The sequence below is a fragment of the Symphalangus syndactylus genome, chromosome 8, assembly GCF_028878055.3.
Source record: "Symphalangus syndactylus isolate Jambi chromosome 8, NHGRI_mSymSyn1-v2.1_pri, whole genome shotgun sequence".
NCBI lineage: Eukaryota > Metazoa > Chordata > Mammalia > Primates > Hylobatidae > Symphalangus > Symphalangus syndactylus.
This window is the reverse complement of record NC_072430.2, coordinates 43,568,718-43,595,609: the sequence shown is the minus strand read 5'-3', so window position 1 is coordinate 43,595,609 and position 26,892 is coordinate 43,568,718. Positions and strand designations below refer to the sequence as shown.

Here is a 26,892-nt window from a genome sequence, read left to right as displayed (position 1 = left end):
TTTTCAATTTGTTTTAAAATCAGTTTTTGTCATTTATATAACCTAAGAGTATTACCAACTTCATCCATGTTTTCAAGTTTATTTGTATAATAAAAATTTAAAATTTCAGTCTGTGATTATTTTCCCGCTTTATTTTTTATTTTGTGCATCTTTGCTTTTATCTTGATTAATTATATTCAGCTACTTCTAATTTGGCATAATACTTTGAACCAAAATCTTCTGAAATCACAGGTTATTACATTTTACATGGTAGGTCAGCCACTGGATCAGGAACTTGCCTCTGAGAAATACTGAAATAATAAGAGCTCTACTTTCTGTGCTATGGCTACATGGCTACACACAAAATAAGAAATGCTTGTTATTAAAATACTAAAAATACTATCTGTTGTAACTTCTAGCACAATGGCAGTCCTTATCTCAGAAAGGTGTGGTCTCCGAAACCATTTGGCAAATCATTTAATAGAGCAAAATGTTGGTTTAAGTGGTAAACACATGCATTTCTAGCATCCATATGCTCAATTCTCCATCTGGTCTATCCTATTTATACATGTTGGCACAATTCCTAGTAACAACTGAATAAGTGCTTTATATTCCTAAACCAAAGGGATAGGAAAGCCGTTCCATCTTATTTAACAGTGAGTTAAACTAATGAGACCAAATAATATAACAAATAAGTATGAATTCTACATTCAGCCCATTAATCTCTATCTCTCCAAATTTGAATAATGACCTCCAGAATTTACCCAATAGAAGATCCACTTCAGCATGCCATATGTTCTACATAATCTGGTAAGTAAGATTTTAATTACAAGTTAAAGGATTAGCTAGGATTCTACCAATTTATTAACAACCAAAAATAATACCAGCATTAAAAAATATGTTAGTAGACAATTACAGGTAGATTCTTAGTATATTACTTTAATTGATGAAGCATACTGTTTAAATCCAGCAATCCTATTACTGGGTATATACCCGAGGGAATACAAATTGTTCTACCAAAAATACACATGCACTTTTATGTTCATCACAGCACTATTCACAATAGCAAAAATACGGAATCAACATAGATGCCCATCAGTGGTGGACTGGAAAAAGAAAATGTGGTATGTATATACCATGGAAAACAATGAAGTCATTAAAAAACCTGAACTTATGTCTTTTGCAGCAACATGGATGCAGCTGGAAGTCATTATCCTAGCGAATTAACACAGGAACAGAAAACCAAATACCGCATGTTCTCACTTGTAAGTGGGAGCTAAACAGTGAATACACATGGATACAAAGATGGGGAACAATAGACTCCGGAGCCTACTTGAGGTGGGAGGGTGATGGTCGAAAAACTACCTATCAGGCACCATGCTCACTACCTGGGTGATGAAAGCATTTGGACACCAAACCCCAGTGACATGCAGTTTACCCGTGTAACAAACCTGCACATATACTCCTGAACCTAAAATAAAAGATTTTTAAAAATCAATAGTTCTCAAAATTTTTGGTCTCAGGACTTAATTACATTGAGGATGCCAAGGAGTTTTTTGTTTATGTCAGTTATAGCTACTAATAATTACTGTAGTAGAAATTAAAAATAAGAACATTTGGCCAGGCACAGTGGCTCAAGCCTGTAATCCTAGCACTTTGGGAGGCTGAGGCGGGTGGATCATCTGAGGTCAGGAGTTCAAGACCAGCCTGGCCAACATGGTAAAACCCCAGCTCTACTAAAAATACAAAAATTAGCCAGGCGTGGTGGCAGGCACCTGTAATCCCAGCTACTCAGGAGGCTGAGGCAGGACAATCACTTGAACCCAGGAGGCGGAGGTTGCATTGAGCTGAGATCGCACCAGTGTACTCTGGCCGGGGGGACAAGAGTGAGACTTCATTTAAAAAAAAAAAATTTAAAGGTATTTAATTCATTTAAAAATAACTCCATTGTGTGGTAACTTGAATAACATATTTCTAATGAAAAATAACTATATTTTCCAAAACAAAGAAATTTAGTGAGAAGAGTGGCATGTTGTGATTTAATACTCGGCTTAGAACTCTTGAAAAAGTCCTGGGATCTCACTTTGAGAAGCACTAGATTAAGTTTCCTATGGGTAATATTTCATTTGTTACATTAAAATCCCTCCTCCATTAAAAAAATTATCTCTGTAGGCCAGGTGCGGTGGCTCACGCCTGTAACCCAAGCACTTTGGGAGGCCGAGGCGAGCGGATCACCCGAGGTCGGGAGTTCAAGACCAGCCTGACCAACACGGAGAAACCCTGTCTCTACTAAAAATACAAAATTAGCAAGGTGTGGTGACACATGTCTGTAATTCCAACTACTCGGGAGGCTAAGGCAGGAGAATCGCTTGAACCCGGGAGGCGGAGGTTGCGGTGAGCCGAGACTGCACCTTTGCACTCCAGCCTGGGCAACAAGAGCGAAACTCTGTCTCAAAAAAAGAAAAAATTTATCTCTGTTATACCAGCAGATAGAATTGCAAGACAAGCTCTGAAACCTACTTTAATTAATCATTACTGTTACCAATTATGTAGATACTAATATATTTAAATATACACATTGAAGATCAAACCAGCTGCAGTTGCCCTTTATTATTGTCTAGTAATTGCTCATGTTTCTATAAGCTTCTCTCTCCTATTCTCTAGCTATTCCATTGTCCTCAAAATCCAATTCCTCAACTTCTCTACTCACTCGCCTACATCTGTCTTCACTTCCTATTTCCTTGAGAAAATAAGTCTTCAGAATAAAATTCCATCAATTCAAGCCACTAATACCACAAACTGAGGTGAATTTCCAGCCTGTTTTCCACCTTTGCTCCTGTTAAAATAGAAGCAGCATTCTTCCTTCATTTTAATACTAATCCGTTCTCTACATGCTTCTTTGTAAAAAGCATTTAATTATGCTCAAGTAGTTCCCATCTTAACAACAAAACACAAAAGGAAATCACAGGTGATTTATTAACTTTGTTTTTTATTTTTTAGAGACAGGGTCTTGCTTTGCCATCAAGGCTGGGGTGCAGTGGCGTGATCACTGCAGCCTCTACCTTCCAGGCTCAAGTGATCCTCCCACTTCAGCCTCCCAAGTAGCTGAGACTTACTCACTTTAAATGAGTACATTTCATGGTATGTAAACTGTCTCTAATAAATCTGGTTTTAACCCCCCTCCCCCACACTCACATGTTCCATAACCTCACATTATCTTTCCTACTACTCTGCCTTTTGAAGATAAACTTTTATTCAAAAAATTTTAACAGCTTTACTGAAATATAATTTATATAAGAAACTGTAGATATTTAAACTCTGCAATTTGCTGAGTTTTTCAAATATGTATATACCTGAGAAACCATCACCGCAATCAACAATAAACATAGCCACCACCACCAAAAGTTTCCTTATGCCCCATGTAATGCTTGCCCTTCCACCCCTCCGCCATCCTTATACAACATTTTCAGACAAGCTTGAATTAGATTTGTTGTCTAGAAGTGTTGTCTCCTTCCTTATTTTGCATCCATTCACTCCTCAATCTGGATTCTATAGTCAGGATTGCACTGTAAGTGCTGTCATTATCATCAAAGTCACCAAGACTTTCAAGTTTTTAATCTAATGAGGTTTCATTTCTCACTTGATCTCTTTACAACATTTGACCACTTTCTCCTATGTTGAAACTTTGGTTTCTAAGATCATACTCTCCAGGTTTGCCTTCGATCTCTTTGGCTATTCACTCTTACTCTCCTTTGAACAGGCCTATTTCACTGCTTGTCCCCTCTATTCTTCAAGGGTTTGTTCTAGGCCATCTTCTCACTTTCCCTAGGCAATCTCACCCACCCACAACTTTAATTTACGTACAGTCAGTCTGCATCATTCAAGGATTTGGCATCCGTAAATTTACCTACTCACTAAAATATATTTATAAGCCCCGTATCAAAACTCATGGTGCTTTCTTGGTCAGTGAGGATCTGTATGTGCATGTCATTTTCTCTACTCCCAAATTTGTTATTCCTTAGTGAGTGCCCCCAACACCCCACCAGTTGCCTCCATGGAAAACCTTGTATTCCAAGCTCACTGGTCTCTAAGGCAAGGCAGAATGAGGTATCTTTTGCCTTGCTATATCTGACTGAGGAAATGCATCTACCTCGAGAATATGGAAAAAACATTCCAAATTCTGATTCTCCTATTGTACTCTGGGAGTCAGTTGTATATAAGTGTATGAGTTGGGGAGGGAAGGAGTGATGTAGGGAAGGAAGAGAAGGGATGACACAACATTGCGGAGACACTGAATGTCCTACAGAAAGGATTTCAAAAAGCCATTTGGAAAGGATGAAACAAAACACACTCTAAATAAGCTGCCCTGCCTGCACAGTCTCTAAATCAGAGGTCCCCAACACTTGGGGCCATAGCCCAATACTGGTCGGTGGCCTGTTAGGAACTGGGTCACACAGCTGGAGGTGAGCGGAGGGCGAGCAAGCATTACTGCCTGAGCTCCACCTCCTATCACATCAGTGGCAGCATTAGATTCTCATAGGAGCGCGAACTCTGTTGTGAACTACCCACATGAGGGATTTAGGTTGTGCGCTCCTTATGAGAATCTAATGCCTGAAGCGGAACAGTTTCATCTGAAAACCACCTGTCCCAGTCCCCTAACCCCAGGCCATGAAAAGATTATCTTCCACGAAACCAGTCTCTGGTGCCAAAAAGGCTGGGGACCACTGCTCTAAAGCATACCCCATCAAGCTGATTTTATGACAAGTGAGAATTACACTGAAAGATACCAAAACTTATTCATCTCACACAACATACTTAAAAGCTATAGATTTCACAGCTGATTAGAAGAAGTGCTTCAATTAACTTTACTTCAATTATTTCAACACTGTAAACAAACCTCTCAGAATCTGTGAAGGAAGTGTTAAAAAAAAATTATAAATAGGATATATGCTCACAAGAAATGTCACTAGTTCCAAAGAACATAGACTAAAAAGTAAAATATCTCCAATCCTCCATATTCATTCTGCAGTTATTTGTGTCTTAATATTTCTTAAACAAAATAACCATATATATTTTTGTCTTTTAACTGAACAAAACCATAATATACATAGTTCTGCAGCTTGCCCTTATCACTTAATAATAAATACACTGGAACTAGGCACACTGGCTCATGCCTGTAATCCCAGCACTTTGGGAGGCCAAGATGGGCAGATCACCTGAGGTCAGGCTGAGGTCAGGAGTTCAAGACCAGCCTGGCCAACATGAAGAAACACCGACTCTACTAAAAATACAAAAATTAGGCCGGGCACAGTGGCTCATACCTGTAATCCCAGCACTTTGGGAGGCCAAGGTGGGCAGATCACCTGAGGTCAGGAGTTCATGACCAGCCTGGCCAACATGGTGAAACCCCATCTCAACGAAAAATACAAAATTAGCTGGGCATAGTGGCAGGCGCCTGTAATCCCAGCTACTTAGGAGGCTGAGGCAGGAGAATCGCTTGAACCTGGGAGGCAGAGGCTGCAGTGAGCCGAGATCGTGCCATTGCACTCCAGCCTGGGCAACAAGAGCGAAACTGCATCTCAAAAAAAAAAAAAAAGTGTGGGGGGGTGGGGCGCCGGGTGCAGTGGCTCACCCTGTAATCTTTGCACTTTGGGAGGCTGAGACGGGTGGATCACGAGGCCAGGACATCGAGACCATCCTGGCTAACATGGTGAAACCCTGTCTCTACTAAAAATACAAAAAATTAGCCAGGCGTGGTAGCAGGCACCTGTAGTCCCAGCTACTTGGGAGGCTGAGGCAGTAGAATTGTGTGAACCCAGGAGGCGGAGCTTGCAGTGAGCCAAGATTGAGCCACTGCACTCCAGCCTGGGGGACAGAGCGAGACTCCGTCTAAAAAAAAAAAAAAAAAAAACTAGCTGGGCATGGTGGCAGGCGCCTGTAATCCCAGCTATTTGAGAGGCTGAGGCACGAGAATCACTTGAACCCAGAAGCAGTGAGGCGTGGTCGCACCACTGCACTACAGCCTGGGCGAGAGTGAGGCTCTGTCTCACATACATACATACATACATACATACATACATACATACACACATACACACACACACACACACACACACACACACTGAAGTCAGTGTTTCCTATGTCAATGATCATCATCTCTGCTCAGGGCAATATGAAACTAGGTGTCATTTTTTTTTTTTTTGAGATGGAGTCTCGCTCTATCACCCAGGCTGGAGTACAGTGGCGCGATCTCGGCTCACTGCAACCTTTGCCTCCCGGGTTCATGCAATTCTCCTGCCTCAGCCTCCCAAGTAGCTGGGGTTACAGGCATGTACCACCATGCCTGGCTAATTTTTGTATTTTTATTAGAGATGGGGTTTCACCATGTTGCCCAGACTGGTCTCAAACTCCTTACCTCAAATGATCCACCTGCCTCAGCCTCCCAAAGTGCTGGGATTACAGGCATGAGCCACCATGCCCAGCCTGTGTCATTTTTAATACTACTCTTTTTCATTCCTTAGATTCAGTTCATCTCCAATTTCTATTACCTTTACCTACTTTTTTTTTTTTTTTTTGAGACAGGGTCTCGCTCTGTTCCCTAGGCTGGAGTGTAGTGGTGCAATCATGGCTCACTGGGCTCAAGTGACCTTCCCACCTCAGCCTCCTGTGTAGCTCAGACGACAGGTGTGTACTACCACATCTAGCTTTGTGTGTGTGTGTGTGTGTGTGTGTGTGTGTGTGTGTAGAGATGGGGTCTCCCCATGTTGCCCAGGCTGGTCTCGAACTCTTGGGCTCAAGTAACCCTCCCACCTTGGCCTCCCAAAGTGTTGGGATTACAGGTGTGAGCCACCATGCACAGCCTAACTTTACCTCTTAATTATCGATCAATTTATTTCATTTCTCTTCATCTTCACAGTCACCACCCTAGTCTAACCTATCATTATCTCTCCTTTGAATTACTGTGATAATATTTTGCTAGGCTCCTTGTATCTAGCATGGGCTACTTCCAAACTACACTGCAGCCAAAGTCATTTTTTCAAAGTGCTTTTCAGGGTTGGAGTTGGCTGAGGATTGAAAAATTACCAGTTGAATACAATGTCCACTATTTGGGTGACAGGTACACTAAAAGCCCAGACTTCACCACTATGCAATACATGCATGTAAGGAATCTGCACTTATACCTCCTAAATCTATAAATACATACATTTTAGAAATAAATAAGATGGCCGGGCACGGTGGCTCATGCCTGCAATCCCAGGACTTTGGAAGACTGAGGCGGGCGGATCACAAGGTCAAGAGATAGAGACCATCCTGGCCAACATGGTGAAACCCTGTCTCTACTAAAAATACAAAAATTAGCTGGGCATGGGGGCACTTGCCTATAGTCCTAGCTACTCGGGAGGCTAAGGCAGGAGCATCATTTGAACCCTAGAGGCGGAGGTTGCAGTGAGCAGAAGTTGCAGCGAGCTGAGATCGCGCCACTGCACTCCAGCCTGGCAACAGAGCAAGACTCCAGCTCATAAATAAATAAATAAATAAATTAAATAAAATAAGATACTTAACACACAAAATGCTTTTGTGATACCACATTCTTGCTTGAAAAAAACCATTTACAGAGTTTGGGAAGATGAAAAAGTTCTGGAGATGACTGGTGGTGATAACTGCACACCAATATGAGTATACTTAATACCGTTGAACTGTACTCTTAAAAATGCTTACAAGGGGCCAGGTGCGGTGGCTCATGCCTGTAATCCCAGCACTTTGGGAGGCTGAGATGGATGGATCATGAGGTCAGGAGATCAAGACCATCCTGGCTAACACGGTGAAACCCCCGTCTCTACTAAAAATACAAAAAATTAGCCAGGTATGGTGGCAGGGGCCTGTAGTCCCAGCTACTTGGGAGGCTGAGGCAGGAGAATGGCTTGAACCCAGGAGGCGGAGCTTGCAGTGAGCCGAGATGGCGCCACTGCATTCCAGCCTGGGCGACAGAGCAAGACTCTGTCTCAAAAAATAAAATTAAAATAAATAAAATAAAATAAATTAAAAATAAAATAAAATGCTTACAAGGATTAATTTTATGTTATATGTACTCTACCTTAATAATGAAAAGAACACACGATTTAATGGCTTCCCATGTCCAAAATCCTTAGTATGGATACAAAGCCCTGCCCTGCTTTCCTACATGGTCATCTCATACAACTTTCTGCATTACAGTTTTCCTTTATCATTCTTTCCTCTTGTCACCCAGTGCCTACACATACATGCTTTCCATAATTTTCTAATGCTCTATTCACCTTTTCATCTAATTCATTCCCACTCAGTCTTCAAATATCAGGTCAAACTTTACTTTCGCAGAGAAGCCTTACTCTGATCCTATAGTCTAGGATCAAGTTTTTTTTCTTACATGTTCTTACAGAACCAGATTTCCTTTCTTAAAAGTATTTACCTCAGGTTGTAATTATATATATATATATATATATATATATATATATATATATATATATTTTTTTTTTTTTTTTTTTTTTTTTTTTTTGTTGAGACAGAGTCTCTCTCTGTCGCCCAGGCTGGAGTGCAGTGGCGCAATCTTGGCTTACTGCAAGCTTCTCCTCCCTGGTTCACACAATTCTCCTGCCTCAGCCTCCCAAGTAGCTGGGATTACAGGCACCCGCTACCACGCCCAGCTAATTTTTTTTTTTTTTTTTGCATTTTTAGTAGAGACGGAGTTTCACTGTGTTAGCCAGGATGGTCTCGATCTCCTGACCTCGTGATCCGCCCGCCCTGGCCTCCCAAAGTACTGGGATTACAGGCATGAGCCACTGCGCCTGCCCTGTAATAATATATTGTTAATGCAAATATCTAATTAAAGTCTGTTTCCCTCACAAGAAGACTGTAAACTCCACAAGAACAAAAACTATGTCTTTTTTGCTTACCACCTAGCATACACCTGGCATATGACAGATGTTCAAAAAATATTTATTAAATATATAATATAGATCTACCTTACTTTAAAAAAATAACTGCAAAGAATTCAACTTAATGGATGTCACAGTTTCTTTTTTTTTCTTTTTTTCTTTTTTTTTTTTGAGACAGAGTCTCACTCTTGTTGCCCAGGCTGGAGTGCAATGGCGCAATCTCGGCTCACTGCCACCTCCACCTCCCGGGTTCAAGCGATTCTCCTGCCTCAGCTTCCCAAGTAGCTGGGATTACAGGCAAGCACTACCATGCCCAGCTAATTTTTTTGTATTTTTAGTAGAGAAGGGATTTCTCCATGTTTTGGTCAGGGTGGTCTCGAACTCCCGACCTCAGGTGATCCGCCCGCCTCGGCATCCCAAAGTGCTGGGATTACAGGTGTGAGCCACCGTGCCTGGCCTGTCACAGTTTCTTTAACCAATTCCAGAATGGTGGGAATTTAAGTTGTTTCCAAATTTTTGATATTGCAAATCTTAGGATGACCACTTATGCCAATATATCTATAAACGTACTTAGATGCAATTCTTAAATGTAAAATTGCTGGTCAAATGAAAAGTGCATTTAAAATCTTAATACAGGCCAGGCATGGTGGCTCAGGCCTGTAATCCCAGCACTTTGGGAGGCCAAGGTGGGTATATCACCTGAGGTCAGGAGTTTGAGACCAGCCTGGTCAACATGGCAAAACCCTGTCTCTACTAAAAATACAAAAATTAGCCAGGCATGGTGGTGCATGCCTGTAATCCCAGCTACTCGGGAGGCTGAGGCAGGAGAATCGTTTGAACCCAGGAGGCGGAGGTTGCAGTGAGCCAAGATCTCGTCACTCCACCCTTTGCAACAGAGCAAGACTCCATCTCAAAATAAAAAATAAATAAAATGAATGAATAAAATCTTAATAGATATTTCCGAACTGCCTCCCTAAGAGGTTGTAATTTATACTCCAAGCAACCAATGTGCCTCCTTCTATATATGTAATACTCAACTAACATAGCCAAAGTAAGCCAACTGTATGGTGGGGGAGATAATACAGAAAAAAAAGTGTTCATTTTTATGTAAGAAAAGTAGGATTTTTCTCATAATTTAATGTCATATTAAACATGTAAAATTAAAATATTTACTATTTCTATAAAAAGTTTCAGCAAATGAGTTAAGTAAACAAAGCTAAGTGATTAGGAAACTCCCAGTTATTAAAAGACTGTGGAAAAATTAGTGTATTCAAAAAGCCGTGTATTTCTCTAACCTGTATATTTAAGAATCACTTTTCCTGTCATATGGAAGATTTTTTTTTCCCTTCTGAAGCTTTAGCCCATATTTCAATCAGTGGTACTGAGGCAGTAAAAAGAAGGAAGAAATCATAAGAATATTTACACTTATAAGAATATAGAGGCTGGGTGTTGTGGCTCATGTCTGTAATCCCAGCACTTTGGGAAGCTGAAGCAGGCAGATCACTTGAGGTAAGGAGTTCAAGACCAGCCTGGTCAATGTGGTGAAACCCTGTCTCTAGTAAAAATACAAAAAAATTAGCTGGGCGTGGTGGTGCACACCTGTAGTCCCAGATACTCGGGAGGCTGAGACAGGAGAATCATTTGAACCCAGGAGGCGGAGGTTGCAGTGAGCTGAGATGGCGCCACTGCACTCCAGCCTGGGCGACACAGCAAGACTCCATCTCAAAAAAAAAAAAAAAAAAAAAAAAAAGAAAAAGAATATATAGGAAATAGGCTGGGTGCAGTGGCTCAGGCCTGTAATCCCAGTACTTTGGGAGCTGAGGCGGGAGGATCGCCTGAAGTCAGGAGTTCAAGGCCAGCCTGGCCAACATGGTGAAAAACCCCATCTCTACTAAAAATACAAAAATTAGCCGGGCGTGGTGGGGCACACCCGTAGTCCCAGCTACTCAGGAGGCATAGGCAGGAGAATCGCTTGAACCCAGGAGGTGGAGGTTGCAGTGAGTTGAGATCATGCCACTCCACTCCAGCCTGTGCTATGGAGAGAGACTCTGTCTCAAAAAAAAAAAAAAAAAAAAGGAATATATAGTAAATAGTAAATAGAGAAAAAAATTAACATTTTATATCAAACTACAATTTTTCCTTTAAGATATTAACATTTGGCATTTGGTCTAGTTCTATTTTTTTTGTCCCCACATTTAATACATCTCATGCTGTGATTACATAATATATTGCTTCTTTTTACTAAATAGTAAATAACATACGTATTTCTTTCATTTCACTAAAATATGACCTGTCTCAGGCAACACAAAGAAAAGCACCTGTACATCACTGCCTTCTCAAGATCTTCACTATGTTCTTAACCTCTGTGAGTTTCCACTTTCTGATTTTACAAATGAAGGCATTAGTTTAAATGACCTCTGTACCATTAAGGAAAACTCCCTTTGATTTAACTCTTCTCATTTAAGGATTTCTGAAATACACAAGCCTTATATTTAAGAGCTGACTTCCACTCCCTCAGCTTCACCAGTTAGTAAGCATATTCCACTGAAAATCTGAGTCCTGATAATTTAGGGTCTTTAGGTATTTCAGGATTAGTATTCTTATCAGAATATTTGTACTGACTCCACATTATATAGAGAAATTCATATTTAAATATAAAAAGAAAACTCCCTAATTAAAATCTATCTTGTTTTCTTTCTCATTATTTTCCTTTCTTTCTCATTTAGTTCTATCATTGAAGCAGAGTGTGAAGGGATTTGTTTTTTGGAGGGTTCTCTTAATTGTCCTTATTAATGAGATTTCACATACACTAGATTGTCAGTTCTTTTCCACATACAGACTTACAGAAACATAAGCTCTTACCTTAACTGGGAAGCTACATTTTCCAGTGCGAACGCCTTCTTCATCTGTCTGCCACTGATGTGGACGACTGGCCTCTGGAACATAAACATCCTTCTTTCTCCTAAAACTTTGCCGTAGTTTGTTCATTTTAATTTTTACAGCCTGAAGACAGAGGAAAAAAAATATTTAAAAGAAATATTACCTTCTTACATATTTAAACTTTGGATTACCATACTAACCAAAAATCTGATGTCCAAAATTAAAGGTTTTGGCTTTTACCTAAGCAATATATAATTATTATGTAAGCACAGTGTAAAGGGAAAATGAATGATTAGAACACTTCCTCTTAGAGTAACACTAAGTTCAAACAAGCAAATCATTTTACTTTCGAAAAGACAACTACAATACTAGTCCTTGTAAGAACAACAATAACTTCTAGTAGGATTTAAAGACATATTATCATAAGAATTTTCAAGAACTCTAGTTATAACAAATCAATGAGAAATTCTCCCTACCCATCTACCTCTCAAATTCATTCCAACACCCGAAAATGGAAATTTGTACATGTAGACCAAATTATAGACTGCTAACAGTTTCTAAAAACTTTTATAGTTATTAAGAAAAAAAATCATTCTGAAACACCAAAATTTAGGAATCTTTTTGGCTCATTATTAGAAAACACTAAGCAAAGCAGGGATTACAATCATGTTTTTATAAAAGATGTCATGAAGAATAAAATAAAGTTTTCTTTAAACACACTTAAAGCCAGGCGCAATGGCTCATGCCTATAATCCCAACACTTTGGGAGGCTGAGGTTGGCAGATCACTTGAAGTCAGGAGTTCAAGACCAGCCTGGCCAACATGGCAAAACCCTGTCTCTACTAAAACTACAAAAATTAGCCAGGTGTGGTGGCACACACCTGTAATCCCAGCTACTCAGGAGGCTGAGGCAGGAGAATCACTTGAACTCAAGAGGTGGAGGTTGCAGTGAGCCGAGATCACACAGCCTGGGCGACAGAGTGAGTCTGTGTCTCAAAAATAAGTAAATAAATAAATAAGCACACTTAAAGAAAACAAATGTGCTACTAGGACTAAATCTACAGAAAAAAAACATTTTTTTTCAGACAGTCTCACTCTGTCACTAAGGTTGGAGTGTAGTGGCATGATCACAGCTCATTGCAACCTTTATCTCCCTGGCTCAAGCAATAGTCCCACCTCAGTCTCCCAAGTAGCTGGGACTACAGAGACATGTGCCACCACACCTGGCTTTTTTTTTTTTTCTTTTAAATAGAGATAAGGTCTCGCTATGTTGCTCAGGCTGGTCTGAAACTCGTGAGTGAAGGCAATCCTCCCGCCTTGGCCTCTCTAAGTGCTGGAATTACAGGCGTGAGCCACCATACCCGGCCAGAAGAATTTCTTGCAAGTGGTATGACATCAGAATGCCTTTCCATATCGATAATCATTATAGCAACGTAAAAAAAAAATGACAAAGGTACAAGGTTCATTATTAACTCTGTAACTAAAAAGTGTTGCCTGGCGTGGTGGCTCACCCCTGTAATCCCAGCACTTTGGGAGGCCGAGGCAGGTGGATCACTTGAGGTTAGGAGTTGGAGACCAGCCTGGCTAACATAGCGAAACCCTGTCTCTACTAAAAATACAAAAAATAGTCAGGCATGGTGGTGCATGTCTGTAATCTCAGCTACTCGGGAGGCTGAGACAGGAGAATTGCTTGAACCTGGAAGGCAGAGGTTGCAGTGAGCCGAGATCGCGCCACTGCACTCCAACCTGGGTGACAGGGCAAGACTCCATCTCAAAAGAAAAAAAAAGTGTTATGGTCAGTTCTTTATTGTGTTACTGGAAGAGTTACTTCTTGAATGCTGTCAAAGGTGCAGTAGAAATCACAAAACTACAGAGACAGGAGACCTAACTGATAAGAAATAATAGAACATTCAAAAAAACAACAAATAAACATAATAAGTACCCCCTTGCAGAGTAAAATCTCAAAATCTTACACTAATACCTCCAATTTTCTATTAAGAAGCATGTCTCATTCTTTTCATGAAGGATGTAAGCACCTCAACCAGCCTAAAAGTGATCTAAACTCAAGAAAGTGATGTGACAAAGCTATACAAAGGAGCCGTCCTTTCTGTCAGGAGTGTTAAATAGCAATAGATTGAACATCAATTCCCACATGTCACCAATGAAAGACTTGAAAATCAAAGTTTTCATTCTGAGGAAAGTCATTTTGTATTTTAAAATCCATAATGCCACAGCAGAACTATCAACAAATTAGCTAGTTTGCACAAACAAGCCAATCTTACCATATATCTTAAAAGGTAAAAATTCTGACAGAAGACTGGCAATGTAAAAACCTCTGGATTTTCTAAAAATGAATTTAAGCAGATCACTCATTGCTAAACTACCTAAATGAAGGTCTACCTTAATATACAACACTTCCAAAAAGAATTCCATAACCTTCCTTGAAAATACATTCTGTTGCCAGGCACGGTGGCTCACGCCTGTAATCCTAGCACTTTGGGAGGCTGAGGCAGGTGGATCACCTGAGGTCAAGAGTTAGAGACCAGCCTGGCCAACATGGTGAAACCCCATCTCTACTAAAAATACAAAAATTAGCCAGGCGTGGTGGCATGCACCTGTAATCCCAGCTACTCGGGAGGCTGAGGCAGGAGAATCACTTGAACCTGGGGGGCAGAGATTGCAGTGAGCCAAGATCGCACCACTTCACTCCAGCCTAGGTGAAAGAGAGAAACTCTGTCAAGGAAAAAAAAAAAAAGAAAGAAAGGAAATACATCCTGTTATACTCTTTTATATCACATTTTAAAAACATACATGGGCTGGGCACAGTGGCTCACGTGTGTAATCCCAGCACTTTGGGAGCCCAAGGCAGGTGGATCACGAGGTCAGGAATTTGAATTTGAGACCAGCATGGCCAACATGGTAAAACCCTGTCTCTACAAAAAATACAAAAATTAGTTGGGCGTGATTGGCACGCCCCTGTAATTCCAGCTACTCAGGAGGCTGAGGCAGAAGAATCACTTGAACCTGGGAGGCGGAGGTTGCAGTAGGCCAAGATTGTGCCACTGCACTCCAGCCTGGGCAACAGAGCAAGACTATGTCTCAAAAAAAAATTAAGTACATAAATAAATAAACAGCCTTGCCTTTCCTTCCTTCCTTCCTTCCTTCCTTCCTTCCTTCCTCCCTCCCTCCGCAACAGAGCAAGACTATGTCTCAAAAAAAAATTAAGTACATAAATAAATAAACAGCCTTGCCTTTCCTTCCTTCCTTCCTTCCTTCCTTCCTTCCTCCCTCCCTCCCTCCCTCTCTCTCTTTCTTTCTTTCTTTTCTTCTGTGGCCCAGGCTGCAATCTACTCGGCTCCCTGCTGCCCGGACGGCCTAGGACTGCCCGCGCCACCGCTGCCTGCTTTTTCTCCTTTGGCTGCAGGCACGCGTTCGCCATCTTGGCCACGCTGGTCGCCAGCTCCTGACGCCGAGTGCTCTGCCCGCCTCAGCCTCCCGAGGTACTGGGACTGCAGACGGGGTCTCGCTCACCCGGTGCTCGGTGTTACCCAGGCTGGAGTGCGGTGGCGTGGTCTGGCCTCGCGGCAGCCTCCGCCTCCCAGCCACCTGCCTTGGCCTACCAGGGTGCTGGGATTGCAGCCCCTGCCCGGCCGCCGCCCCGTCTGGGAGGTGGGGAGCGTCTCTGCCCGGCCACCCATCGTCTGGGAAGTGAGGAGCGCCTCTGCCCGGCCACCCCGTCTGGGAAGTGAGGAGCGCCTCTGCCCGGCCACCCACCGTCTGGGAAGTGAGGAGCGCCTCTGCTCGGCCGCCCCGTCTGGGAAGTGAGGAGCGCCTCTGCCTGGCCACCCATCGTCTGGGAAGTGAGGAGCGCCTCTGCCCGGCCACCCATCGTCTGGGAAGTGAGGAGCGCCTCTGCCCGGCCACCCATCGTCTGGGAGGTGAGGAGCGCCTCTGCCCGGCCGCCCCATCCGGGAGGAAGTGAGGAGCGCCTCTGCCTGGCCACCCCGTCCGGGAAGAAGTGAGGAGCGCCTCTGCCCGGCCACCCATCGTCTGGGAAGTGAGGAGCGCCTCTGCCCGGCCACCCATCGTCTGGGAAGTGAGGAGCGCCTCTGCCCGGCCACCCATCGTCTGGGAGGTGAGGAGCGCCTCTGCCCGGCCGCCCCGTCCGGGAGGAAGTGAGGAGCGCCTCTGCCCGGCCGCCCCGTCCGGGAGGAAGTGAGGAGCGCCTCTGCCCGGCCGCCCCGTCCGGGAGGAAGTGAGGAGCGCCTCTGCCCGGCCGCCCCGTCCGGGAGGAAGTGAGGAGCGCCTCTGCCCGGCCACCCATCGTCTGGGAAGTGAGGAGCGCCTCTGCCCGGCCGCCCCATCTGGGAAGTGAGGAGCGCCTCTGCCCGGCCACCTATCGTCTGGGAAGAAGTGAGGAGCGTCTCTGCCTGGCCACCTATCGTCTGGGAAGAAGTGAGGAGAGTCTCTGCCTGGCCACCCCGTCTGGGAGGTCTACCACGGAGGCCAGAAGCAATGTGGGGGCTGGACGTGGTGGCTCACGCCTGTGGTCCCGGCACTCTGGGGGGCGAGGCGGGTTGATCACTTCGGGCTAGGAGTTCGAGACCAGTCTGGCCAACTTGGCGAAACATGAAAAATACAACAGACAAACCAACCAACCAACTCAGTGACAACAAAACAGGTCTACCCTGGAGTCATACTCTAATTTTTTCTATTTTCCTCCCTTTCTGATCCTTTATCCCACTTTCTTTTTCTTCCTCTTCCTTCTCCCTCTTCTTTGTCAAATAGAGGATTGAGTTATTATCACTGATCCATATAAAGTCCCTCTCTCATTTATTTTAACTCCCACCCCCCATTTCTATTCCCCGACTTCCCATGTGCAACCTTCCTAATATGTTTGATACGCATCTTTTTGTTTGTATGTATTTTTAGAAAATGTTTGTTTTTGTGTGCAAAAAAATTAATAAAAAAAATAAAATAAATAAATAAATAAACATAAAAAACAAAAACATACACAAATACAAATATAAGAAAATGAAAAACCTATATCCTTACTCAAGTTGGCACTCTCCAAATTATGCGGAGGCCAAAAAAAAAAAAAAAAAAAAAACAAAACTCACCAAAAAAACGAACAAAAAAACCCTGTTATGATTCCTTTCTTCTTAATTTCTTTGCCTTTGCAAAGACAACTACTCACCTACCTACTTGGCCAAGCCAGACACCTGAAAATCATGCCTGCACTGAGCCTTTCTCTGGCCTGATTTTACCCGGACTGATTTTACCTCCTTAGTAGCTCTTGAATTCATCCCTCTCCCTAACTATTCCAGTCCTACTATCCTGAGACATTTTTCTTTAAATTATTGCTTTAAACAATTTAGAGACATACTGGGATGGAGCTCTGTTAGAGGCAAAGAGACCAAAATACTCAAGTATAAGTGATACTCAACTATTTTAGTCTCTTTGCCTCTAACAGAGCTCCATCCCAATATGTTCTAAAACACAAATCTGACCATGTATCCACTCTGTTTAAAACCCTTCAATTGCTTCACACCACCTTCAAGACAAAGTCCAAATGCATGGCAAACACAATCCTTCTTCATCTGGCTTCTCTCAACAGTCCCCATTCACATGCTAACCTCCAGCTACCCTAAACTACTTACAGTTCTCCAAACAAAGTATGCCCTCTTTCAGAGCCTCTGTATATGTTTCTCCCTCTGCCTAGAAAGAAATACCATTACCTGTGCATGTCTGGTTAAAGTCTACTCATCTTTAAAGAGTCAGCTCAGGAGTTAACCTCTTCAGGGAAGCTAGACCTTTTTTTTTTTTTTTTTTTTTGACAAGCCCCTACCTGGCTTGGTTAGGTCCTTCCACTTCATATAATTAGGATTAACACCTTTTTCTTACTTCTATTATTGTACGCATCAACCTTATAGTAATTTCCTATTTCCTTAATGGTTGAGTGTATCTTGTTTAAATATACCCATGCATCGTAACACACTGCCTGTCATATATAGCATACTATAAATTTGAAGAATTGAAAAATAAAACAGACGCCCATCACAGTAGAAGCTATGTCACTAGGTAGGAAAAGTCTCAACATACAAGACCAGAGAATCATCAATGTTGGAAGAGACTGAAGGTGTAATAGTCCAACCTCCCATTGACAAAGGAACCACTGACAACTTCCATTAAAAGAGGACATCCAGGCCGGGCGCGGTGGCTCACGCCTGTAATCCCAGCACTTTGGGAGGCCGAGGTGGGTGGATCACAAGGTCAGGAGATCGAGACCATCCTGGTTAACATGGTGAAACCCCGTCTCTACTAAAAATACAAAAAATTAGCCAGGCGTGGTGGCGGGCGCCTGTAGTCCCAGCTACTCGGGAGTCTGAGGCAGGAGAATGGCGTGCCCAGGAGGCAGAGCTTGCAGTGAGCTGAGATCGCGCCACTGCACTCCAGCCTGGGTGACAGAGTGAGACTCCGTCTCAAAAAAAAAAAAAAAAAAAAGAGGACATCCAACCTCTGTCTAAATAGATCTAGTACAAGTTTATTTGCTCTTTGGGCAGCTATTTATTGTTGCACCATTCTGTTGCCCAGTAAGAGAAAAGACTGAAAGTGTCAGCCAGTTTAGGGTCTAAGTATCTTGTCACTTTCTTTTTTAAAAAATGAATTTGGAAAAATGAAAACACATAATTATGATATCTTGCTTACTATTTCTTAATGAATAATTATCACTAGCCTGTAATTCCAGCTACTCAGGAAGCTGAGGCACGAGAATCACTTGAACCCAGGAGGCAGAGGCTGCAGTGAGCCGAGATTGTGCCACTGCACTCCAGCCTGGGTGGCAGAGCAAGAATCTGCCTCAAAATAGTAATAATAATAAAGCACGTTAAAACTTTAGAGATAAAAATACATATAGCTATCACCCCAAACTCCACAATACACATATATACAGACTGACTTCATTAGAATAATATTACTTTAAGAATTAAACCTTTACTTATAAAACAAAATAATTTTGCTTTGATATAGCAAGGATTGATTTAGCAAGGAACATCTTGATGAAAAAGGGCAGAATTGCTGAGGATGCTAGCCTACTTTTTACACTAGCTTTCCTCCTGCATCTGTCAAGTGTGGGATGAGAAAAAGGTGCTGGAATCTGGAGAGAGAGACTAGAATAAAAATATATTTGATTCCAAGAATGGGGAGGTGGTGGAGGGAATGGGGTAGGAGAGAGAAAAAAATGCCACTGAAAAAATTACAGAAATAAGAAATAAGCTGTTAAAAACAGCTCTGCTTCCCTTTACTGACAAATAACTTGGCAAAATATCTACACATTATCTCTTCAATTCTTTAGTCCTCTCTTGTCTTGCTCCTCTCCTTTTCCCTCACCCCTGACTCTTCCCTTATCCAAGCCATCAACAAAAGACTTCTAAAATATATCTCAAAACTGACCACTGCACTTAATCTCCACCACCCATAGTCCAAGACAACTTTGCCTCTTACCTAGACTAGTATAAGTCACTAGTATTTATTTCTATGTCCTCTCTTGTCCATCTCTCATCAACTATGTACAAATTAGCCACCGTAATCTTTAAAAATGTAAAATGGATCATGGCACTGCTTAATAGTTCCATGGCTTTCCAGTGTATCTTCAAAGAAAATCCAAACTCTCACTATTCAGTGAGTCAGTACGGCATAATAATTCACACTGCTCAAGAAGTGGTGCTTACAATAGTATCAGAACATCACAAATACACGGTACATGTTAGCATATAAAGGTATGGCCCCGGCTGGGCACGGTGGCTCATGCCTGCAATCCCAACAATTTGGGAGGCCGAGGCAGGCAGATCACCTGGGGTCAGGAGTTCGAGACCTGCCTGGCCAATAGGGTGAAACCCTGTCTCTACTAAAAACACAAAAAAATTAGCCAAGTGTGGTGGCGGGCACCTATAATCCCAGCTACTCGGGAGGCTGAGGCAGGAGTATCACTTGAACCCGGGAGGCGGAAGTTGCAGTGAGCCGAGGTTGCACCATTGCACTCCATCCTGGGTGACAAAGCGAGACTCCATCTCAAAACAAAACAAAAAAAAGGTATGCCCCCTGCATGTCTCTCTTGCCTTCCCAAATGGCATTCTTCCCAGCTAACTCTTTATGACCCTTTCAGTTAACTGCAAGCTCATTCTCACTCTAGGCCTGTTGTTTCCTTCTCCCTGAAATACTCTTCTCCCAGACCCTTCACCAGTACATTTGTCTCCCACTCATTCTTAACTCTCAACCTAAATGTTGATGTCTTTTTCTACTTTCTAAATACCACCCTCTATAATTCCTTAGTATAATACTCTTTTCATTTCCTTCACAATTTATTTTCTTATTTTATCTGGAGACAGGGTCTATCTTATCTTTTATTTTATTTTATTTTATTTGGAGACAGGGTCTCACTCTGTCACCCAGGCTGGAGTGCAGCAGCAGAATCTCACTCACTGCAGCCTCAACCTCCCGGGCTCAAGCGATCCTCCCATCTCAGCCTCCCAAGTAGCTGGAACTATAGGCGCATGTCACCACACCCAGCTAATTGTTGTGTTTTTTTTGTAGAGATGGGGTTTTGCCATGTTACCGAGGCTGGTTTTGAACTCCTGAGCTCAAGCAACCTGCCCGCCTCAGCTTCCAAAAGTGCTGGGATTATAGGTGTGAACCACTGCACATGGCCTATAGTTTCTAATTACTTTGTTTCATTGCTTCAGCTCTTCCTTGATCATCAGATGCTTCAGCATCCATTCAATAAGTTACCTAACTTGCTAAAGGTAGAAAGCATTGGCTTCTGTTCTTTCTATCCAAAATAATCTTAACTGATGTAAATGTTAAGTATTCTCCTTTGACCAAGAAGCTAAATAATTGTTCACTAATATAAATATGTCAAAGCCTGTGCTATAATTATACATAGATTCTTCCTTTGATTTTTTTTGATGTTTCAGAATTTCTTTTTTTTTTAAACTTTTATTTTCAGTTTGGGGGTACATGTGAAGGTTTGTTACATAGGTAAACATGTGTCATGGGGGTTTGTTGCACATATTATTTCAACACCCAGGTATTAAGCCCAGTACCCAATAGTTATCTTTTCTGCTCCTCTCCCTCCTCCCACCCTCCCCACTCAAGTAGACCCCTGTGTCTGTTGTTTCCTTCTTTGTGTTCATAAGTTCTGATCATTCAGCTCCCATCAATTGTTAATTAAATAATATTCTGTATCCAACAAAGTATTGTGCTAGGTACTAGAAGAGCCAGGATGGAAAATTTTTTATTTTAAAATAACTTTATCAAGACCTCACGGTCTTGAATGATACAAGAACACAATGAAAGAGACAGAAAAAGGGGCATTTCAAACAGGGAATGGGGTAGGATGAAAAGTCATGCTATCTATGTAAAAACATGTATTTCCTCAAAACGAATAAACTGCTGATTATAAGATGCACCACTATTTTATGTTCCCCTGAAAAAGAAAAAATGGAGGCCAGGTGCGCTGGCTCATGCCTATAATCCCCACACTTTAGGAAGCCGAGGTGGGTGGAATGCTTGAGCCCACAAATTCGAGACCAGCCTGGACAACATGGCAAAATCCCATCTTTACAAAAAATACAAAAACTAGCTAGGCATGGTGCTGTGTGCCTGTGGTCCCAGCTACTTGGGGGGCTGGGGTGGGAGGATCACTTTAGCCAAGGAGGAAGAGGCTACAGTGAGCCATTATCTTACCACTGCACTCCAGCCTAGGTGACAGAGTGAGACCTTGTCTTAAAAAAAAAAAATGCTGCCAAACTTGTTTGTTAAGAATTGTTCATTTACTGTGAAATATCACAAAAGTAAGATGTATCCCAGTGGGAGACAACTGCCAGTTCCAGAGATGTTGAAGTGTGAGAGAAAGAGGGAAAAGAGAAGGAGGAAAAGGGGGAGGAGGAGAAACAGAAGGTGAAAGAAAAAGAAAATTATCATCTAATTTTGTTTCTTTGAGACAGCATCTCACTCTTGTCACCCAGGCTGGAGTACAGTGGTGTGATCATGGCTCACTTCAGTTATGACCTCCCAGACTAGGTGATGCTCCCACTTCAGCCTCCCGAGTAGCTAGGACTACAGGTGCGCACCACCATGCCCAGCTATTTTTTGTAGAGACAGGGTTTTAGCCACACGTCACCCAGGCTGGTTTTAAACTCCTGGGGTCAAGTGACCCACATGCCTCGACCTCCCAAAGTGCTGGGATTACAGGTGTGAGCTACTGCACCTGGCCTATCACTCCACTATTAATAGAAAATCAGCCTTCTAAGAACCTCGGCAAGTCTCAATGACGTAGAATATTGGTTACTCATTAAAATTTGTTATCAAAAACTGGAGAAAAGGCCACTGCAAAGAGTGATCATGGGCTGGGTGCAGTGGCTCATACCTGTAATCCCAGTACTTTGGGAGGCTGAGGCAGGAGGATTGTTTGAGTCTAGGAGTTCGATACCAGCCTGGGCAACATGATGAGGCCCTGTCTCTACTAAAAAAAGAAAAATTTAAAATAAATAAAGCTGGGTGCAGTGGCTCACGCCTGTAATCCCAACACTTTGGATGGCTGAGGCCGGTGGATCACCTGAGGTCAGGAGTTTGAGACCAGTCTGGCCTACGTGGCAAAACCCCATCTCTATGAAAAATACAAAAAAATCAGTCAGGCACATTGGTGTGTGCCTGTAGTCCCAGGTACTCAGGAGGCCGATACAGGAGAATCACTTGAGCCTGAGAGGTGGAGGTTGCAGTGAGCCAGATCATACCACTGCACTCCAGCCTGGACAACAGAGACCTTGTCTCAAAAAGAAAAAGAAAAAAAAAAAGCTCAGACGAAATGGTTCAATTCCTACAAAAAGACACTCTCTAAAAACTGACCTAACTAGAAACACAATCCTAAATGAAACCACTTAGAATGCTGCATACCTCCCTGGCAAAATATTAAACCCATCACCCCCAAAAATACCATGCCCAGACAGTTGAACAGAAGTTCAACAAAACTTTCATAAAAAGATCATTCCAGTCTTACATAAATCTTTTCAGGGGAAAAAAAATAGTTTCTAACTCATTATTTGAGGCTGGCATAACCTGGATACCAAAACCAAATAAGGACAAGAAATTAAAATTATGGGCCAATTTCACCTGTGAATGAACATAGATGCAAAAATCTTAACAGTCCAGGTGCAGTGGCTCATGCTTGTAATCCCAACACTTTGGGAGGCTGAGGTGGGAGGACTGCTTAAGCCCAGGAGTTCAAGTCCAGCTTGGGCAACATAGCAAGACCTCATGTCTACAAAAAATTTTAAAAGTCGACAGGCATGATGGTGCACCCCTGTAGTAACAGCTATTAAGAAGGCTGATGTGCAATGAACACTTGAGCCCAGGAGTTCAAAGTTACAGTGAGCTAAGATCATACCACTGCACCGGACTGGGTGACAGAACAAGATCCCATCTCTTAAAAACAAAACAAAACAAATTAATAAACTAAATCCAACTGTATATTTTTTTCTAAAAAGTCCATCATGACAGAGTTGGGTTTATTTCAGCAATTCAACATTATAAATGTCATTCACCACATTAACAGATTAAAGGAGGAAAACTATGTGATCATCTTATAAATGCTGAAAACATATTTGATAAAATTCAGTACTCATTCTTCACACAAAAATATCTTGGCCTACTAGGAAGAGAAATGCCTTTAACCTAGAAAAAGTTTCTATCAAAAATATATAGCAGGCCGGGCATGGTGGCTCAAGCCTATGCCACCATGCTGAGGTGGGCGGATAACCTGAGGTCAGGAGTTCGAGCCCATGGCCAACATGGTGAAACCCCACCTCTACTAAAAGTACAAAAATTAGCCAGGCATGGTGATGCCCGCCTATAGTCCCAGCTACGCAGGAGGTTGAGGTGGGAAGATCACTTGAGCCTGGGAAGCTGAGGTTGCAGTGGGCTGAGATTGCACCACTGCACTCCAGCCTGGGTGACAGAGCGAGACCCTGTCTCAAATAAATAAAAATTTAAAAAAAAAAAAATAAATACACATACATATATATAGCAAACCTTAGTCATAATAGTGCAACAAAATAAGTACTTCCTTTAAAAAATTAAGTGCAACATAAGAATGCCCACTATTTTTTTTTTAGACAGGGTCTTGCTCTGTTGTCCGGGCTATAGTGCAGTGGCACGATCATGGCTCACTGCAGTCTCAACCTTCTGGGCTTAAGCAATCCTTCCACTTCAGCCTCCTGAATAGCTGGGACTACAGGTATGTTGTACCTCTACACCTGCCTAGTTTTTGTTTATTTTTTTTAGAGATAAGATCTTGCTATGTTGCCCAGACTGATCTCAAACTCCTGGGCTCAAGCGAAGGAATGCCTACTATTAACACTTGCACTGAATACTGTACTGAAAGTCCTAAATAGCATAGTTAAGGCAAGAGAAAGAAATAAAGCATAGGAAAGAAACAAAACAGAAAATGCAAAGAAAACAAAGAGGAAAAATATGCCATTCACAACAGTAACAAGAAATAAGGTCTCTTCTTTTTTCTTTAAGACAGTCTCGCTGTGTCACCCAGGCTGGAGCGCAGTGGCGTGATCTCGGTTCACTGCAACCTCCACCTCCCAGATGCAAGCAATTCTTGTGCCTCAGCCTGCTAAGTAGCTGGGATTACAGGCGTGTGCCACTATACCCGGCTAATTTTTGTATTTTTTAGTAGAGATGGGTTTTCACCATGTTGGCTAGGCTGATTTTGAACTCCTGGCCTCAAGTGATCTGCTCATCTCAGCCTCCCAAAGTGCTGGGATTACAGGCGTGAGCCATCATGCCTGGCCATCTTATTTTTCTTTATGGAAAAAAGAGAAAGAGAATTTACTGAAAAATATTTTAAATATCTAAATAACCAAAAAGATACTCTATGATCAAGGATAGTAAGTCTCAATACCATAAAAGAAGGAAATAAATTAAATGTATGTGCAGAATAAAAGCTATAGGCTGGGCATGGTGGTAACACCAGCATTTTGGGAGGCTGACGTGGAAGGATTGCTCGAGCCTAAGAGTTTCAGACCAGCCTGGGCAACACAGCAAGACTCTGTCTCTATAAGAAAAAAATTAAAAATTAAAAAAAATAAAGCTACAGAGCTCTGGGGTTCATACAAGGCAGGTCCCATTCTTTAAATAGCTTTTGAATTTTTGTATAATTTTGCTCAAATTATCTCCCATTCATGGATATTTATGCAACAGATATAAACTTACTGTTAGTAAATAATCATAGATATCTTACTTTAATGAAATTGTAGTAATAGTTAATACAGCACTTTAGGATTCTGACAGCTACAATAAACAAGTACGAGAAAAGAATACATGATCAGTTCATGGCTGAGTTCTAGTTGAATGTGCTGTGGTCCCACTGGTTCAAAGGTCATTCAGTGTGCACATTCACCATAGTGAAAGTTCTAATAAGCACTCCTGCAAGTGATAAAACGTTGCCAACATTTTATGTAATACATGAGGTTTTGGTTCTTGGTAATTTTCTGTCAAGGCTGCCAAAACACCATCTCCTTAAAAGCTACCTGAAAATGTGAACATTTATTCTAAATACAAATTGCATTCTGAAGGTGAAAGCAGACAAAACACATTCATAATGGAATGACCATGTTAGGCTCAATGGGTACTTCTAGTGGACCTATGTATGGCCCTTACATATGTAAGGCTCTTGTACATGTAAGATCTATAAGCAGTTGCCCAATTTGCTTTACAATAGACCTGAATTGGATCGAATGAATGATATTCATTAGATCTAACTTATTTAAGTTTAATTTTGGTTTATGTAAGTTTTGTCATATCCTACATTGCTGCCTAAACATTGCTTTATCCAAATTTCCTAATACAGAATTAGATATTATGATAATTTTCTTTACTGGTTGCTAGGAGATGATAACACTAATCACTGCCATTCACTGAATGCTTACTGTGTGCCAGGCATTGTTGTAAATGCTTTATATGTATTAAATCATTCAATCTTTACAATAACGCTATCAGGTGGATAATATTACCATCACAATTTTACAGATAGGAAAACTGATGTATGGAAAAGTTAGGTAACTTTCCCAATGTCACACAACTAGTAAATGAAGCAGCTAAAGGATTCATACCCAAGTAGTCTGTCTCCAGAGACTAGACCCTTAAATACCATTTATACTGCTTTTCACAATATTGAAAAGATATGTGAAATTATTAAAAAGGACAAAAAAACTCAGCATTAAAAATATTACCAGTAATTGTTAAACAACAGTTAAGCAATATTAACACTAACACAACTTATCACACGTTGATACTTCACAGCTATTTCAGACTCATGGTTATGATTAAGAGTTTTGAAGTTGGACAGACCTGGCTCTGAATCTTGGCTGTGCCCTTTACAAGTTGTGTGATTTTGGACAAGTTTCGTAACTTCACCAAGCCTCAGTTTCCTCATCTGTAAAATGAAAATAATAAACATCTCACAAAATTGTTGTTAGTAACATAATTATTGCTGCACTGCACTGACATAGTAACTCCAAACAAAACACATATACACAAAATAAAGAGAAAGTCCCAATTTTCCCCATAAAACAAGACTTTATTATAATGATATACTGAAGATGATCACTCCAAGTTACTCCAGCAACTATAAGATCCACACACTAATGCAGAATCACAATTTTCTCTAATACATGACAAATAATTCCCCTATATAAAACTCAAATATCTACAGGTAAATTACTCGATCTTTGAAACAAAAGACTGTATATATAATGAGACAAATAGGATACTGTTATTTATTGAGAGCAACTCCCACAAATCCCATTCTACACATATCTCTGGTAAGACCAGTAATTAGTATTCAAGGGGCCCAAAACAGGAAGAGCTGTGTCAAGAAGTATCAATTTGGGCCAGGCACAGCGGCCGATGCCTGTAATCCCAGCACTTTGGGAGGCCTTGGCAGGAGAATCACTTGAGCCCAGGAGTTCAAGACCAAGCTGGGCAACATAGGGAAACCTCGCCTCTACAAAAAACCTTAAAAATTAGCCAGGTATGGTGGTCCCAACTACTCCCG

General features: G+C 41.8%; 1 protein-coding gene across 23 annotated transcripts in view; it reads right to left on the bottom strand.

Moving 5' to 3' along the window:
• Positions 1–26,892, bottom strand: part of NUMB (NUMB endocytic adaptor protein) — a 205,041-nt gene that overhangs the window by 80,192 nt on the left and 97,957 nt on the right. For 12 of the 23 annotated variants that reach the window (XM_063644205.1, XM_063644214.1, XM_063644200.1 and 9 more), the window contains one exon: positions 11,754–11,894. In XM_063644205.1, the coding sequence (XP_063500275.1) occupies positions 11,754–11,879 (126 nt within the window). In that variant the 5' untranslated portion in view covers positions 11,880–11,894. Of the gene's footprint in view, positions 1–11,753; positions 11,895–26,186; positions 26,272–26,892 lie in introns of all 23 variants that reach the window. The other 11 variants (XM_055288892.2, XM_063644220.1, XM_055288896.2 and 8 more) reach the window with 1 other exon arrangement.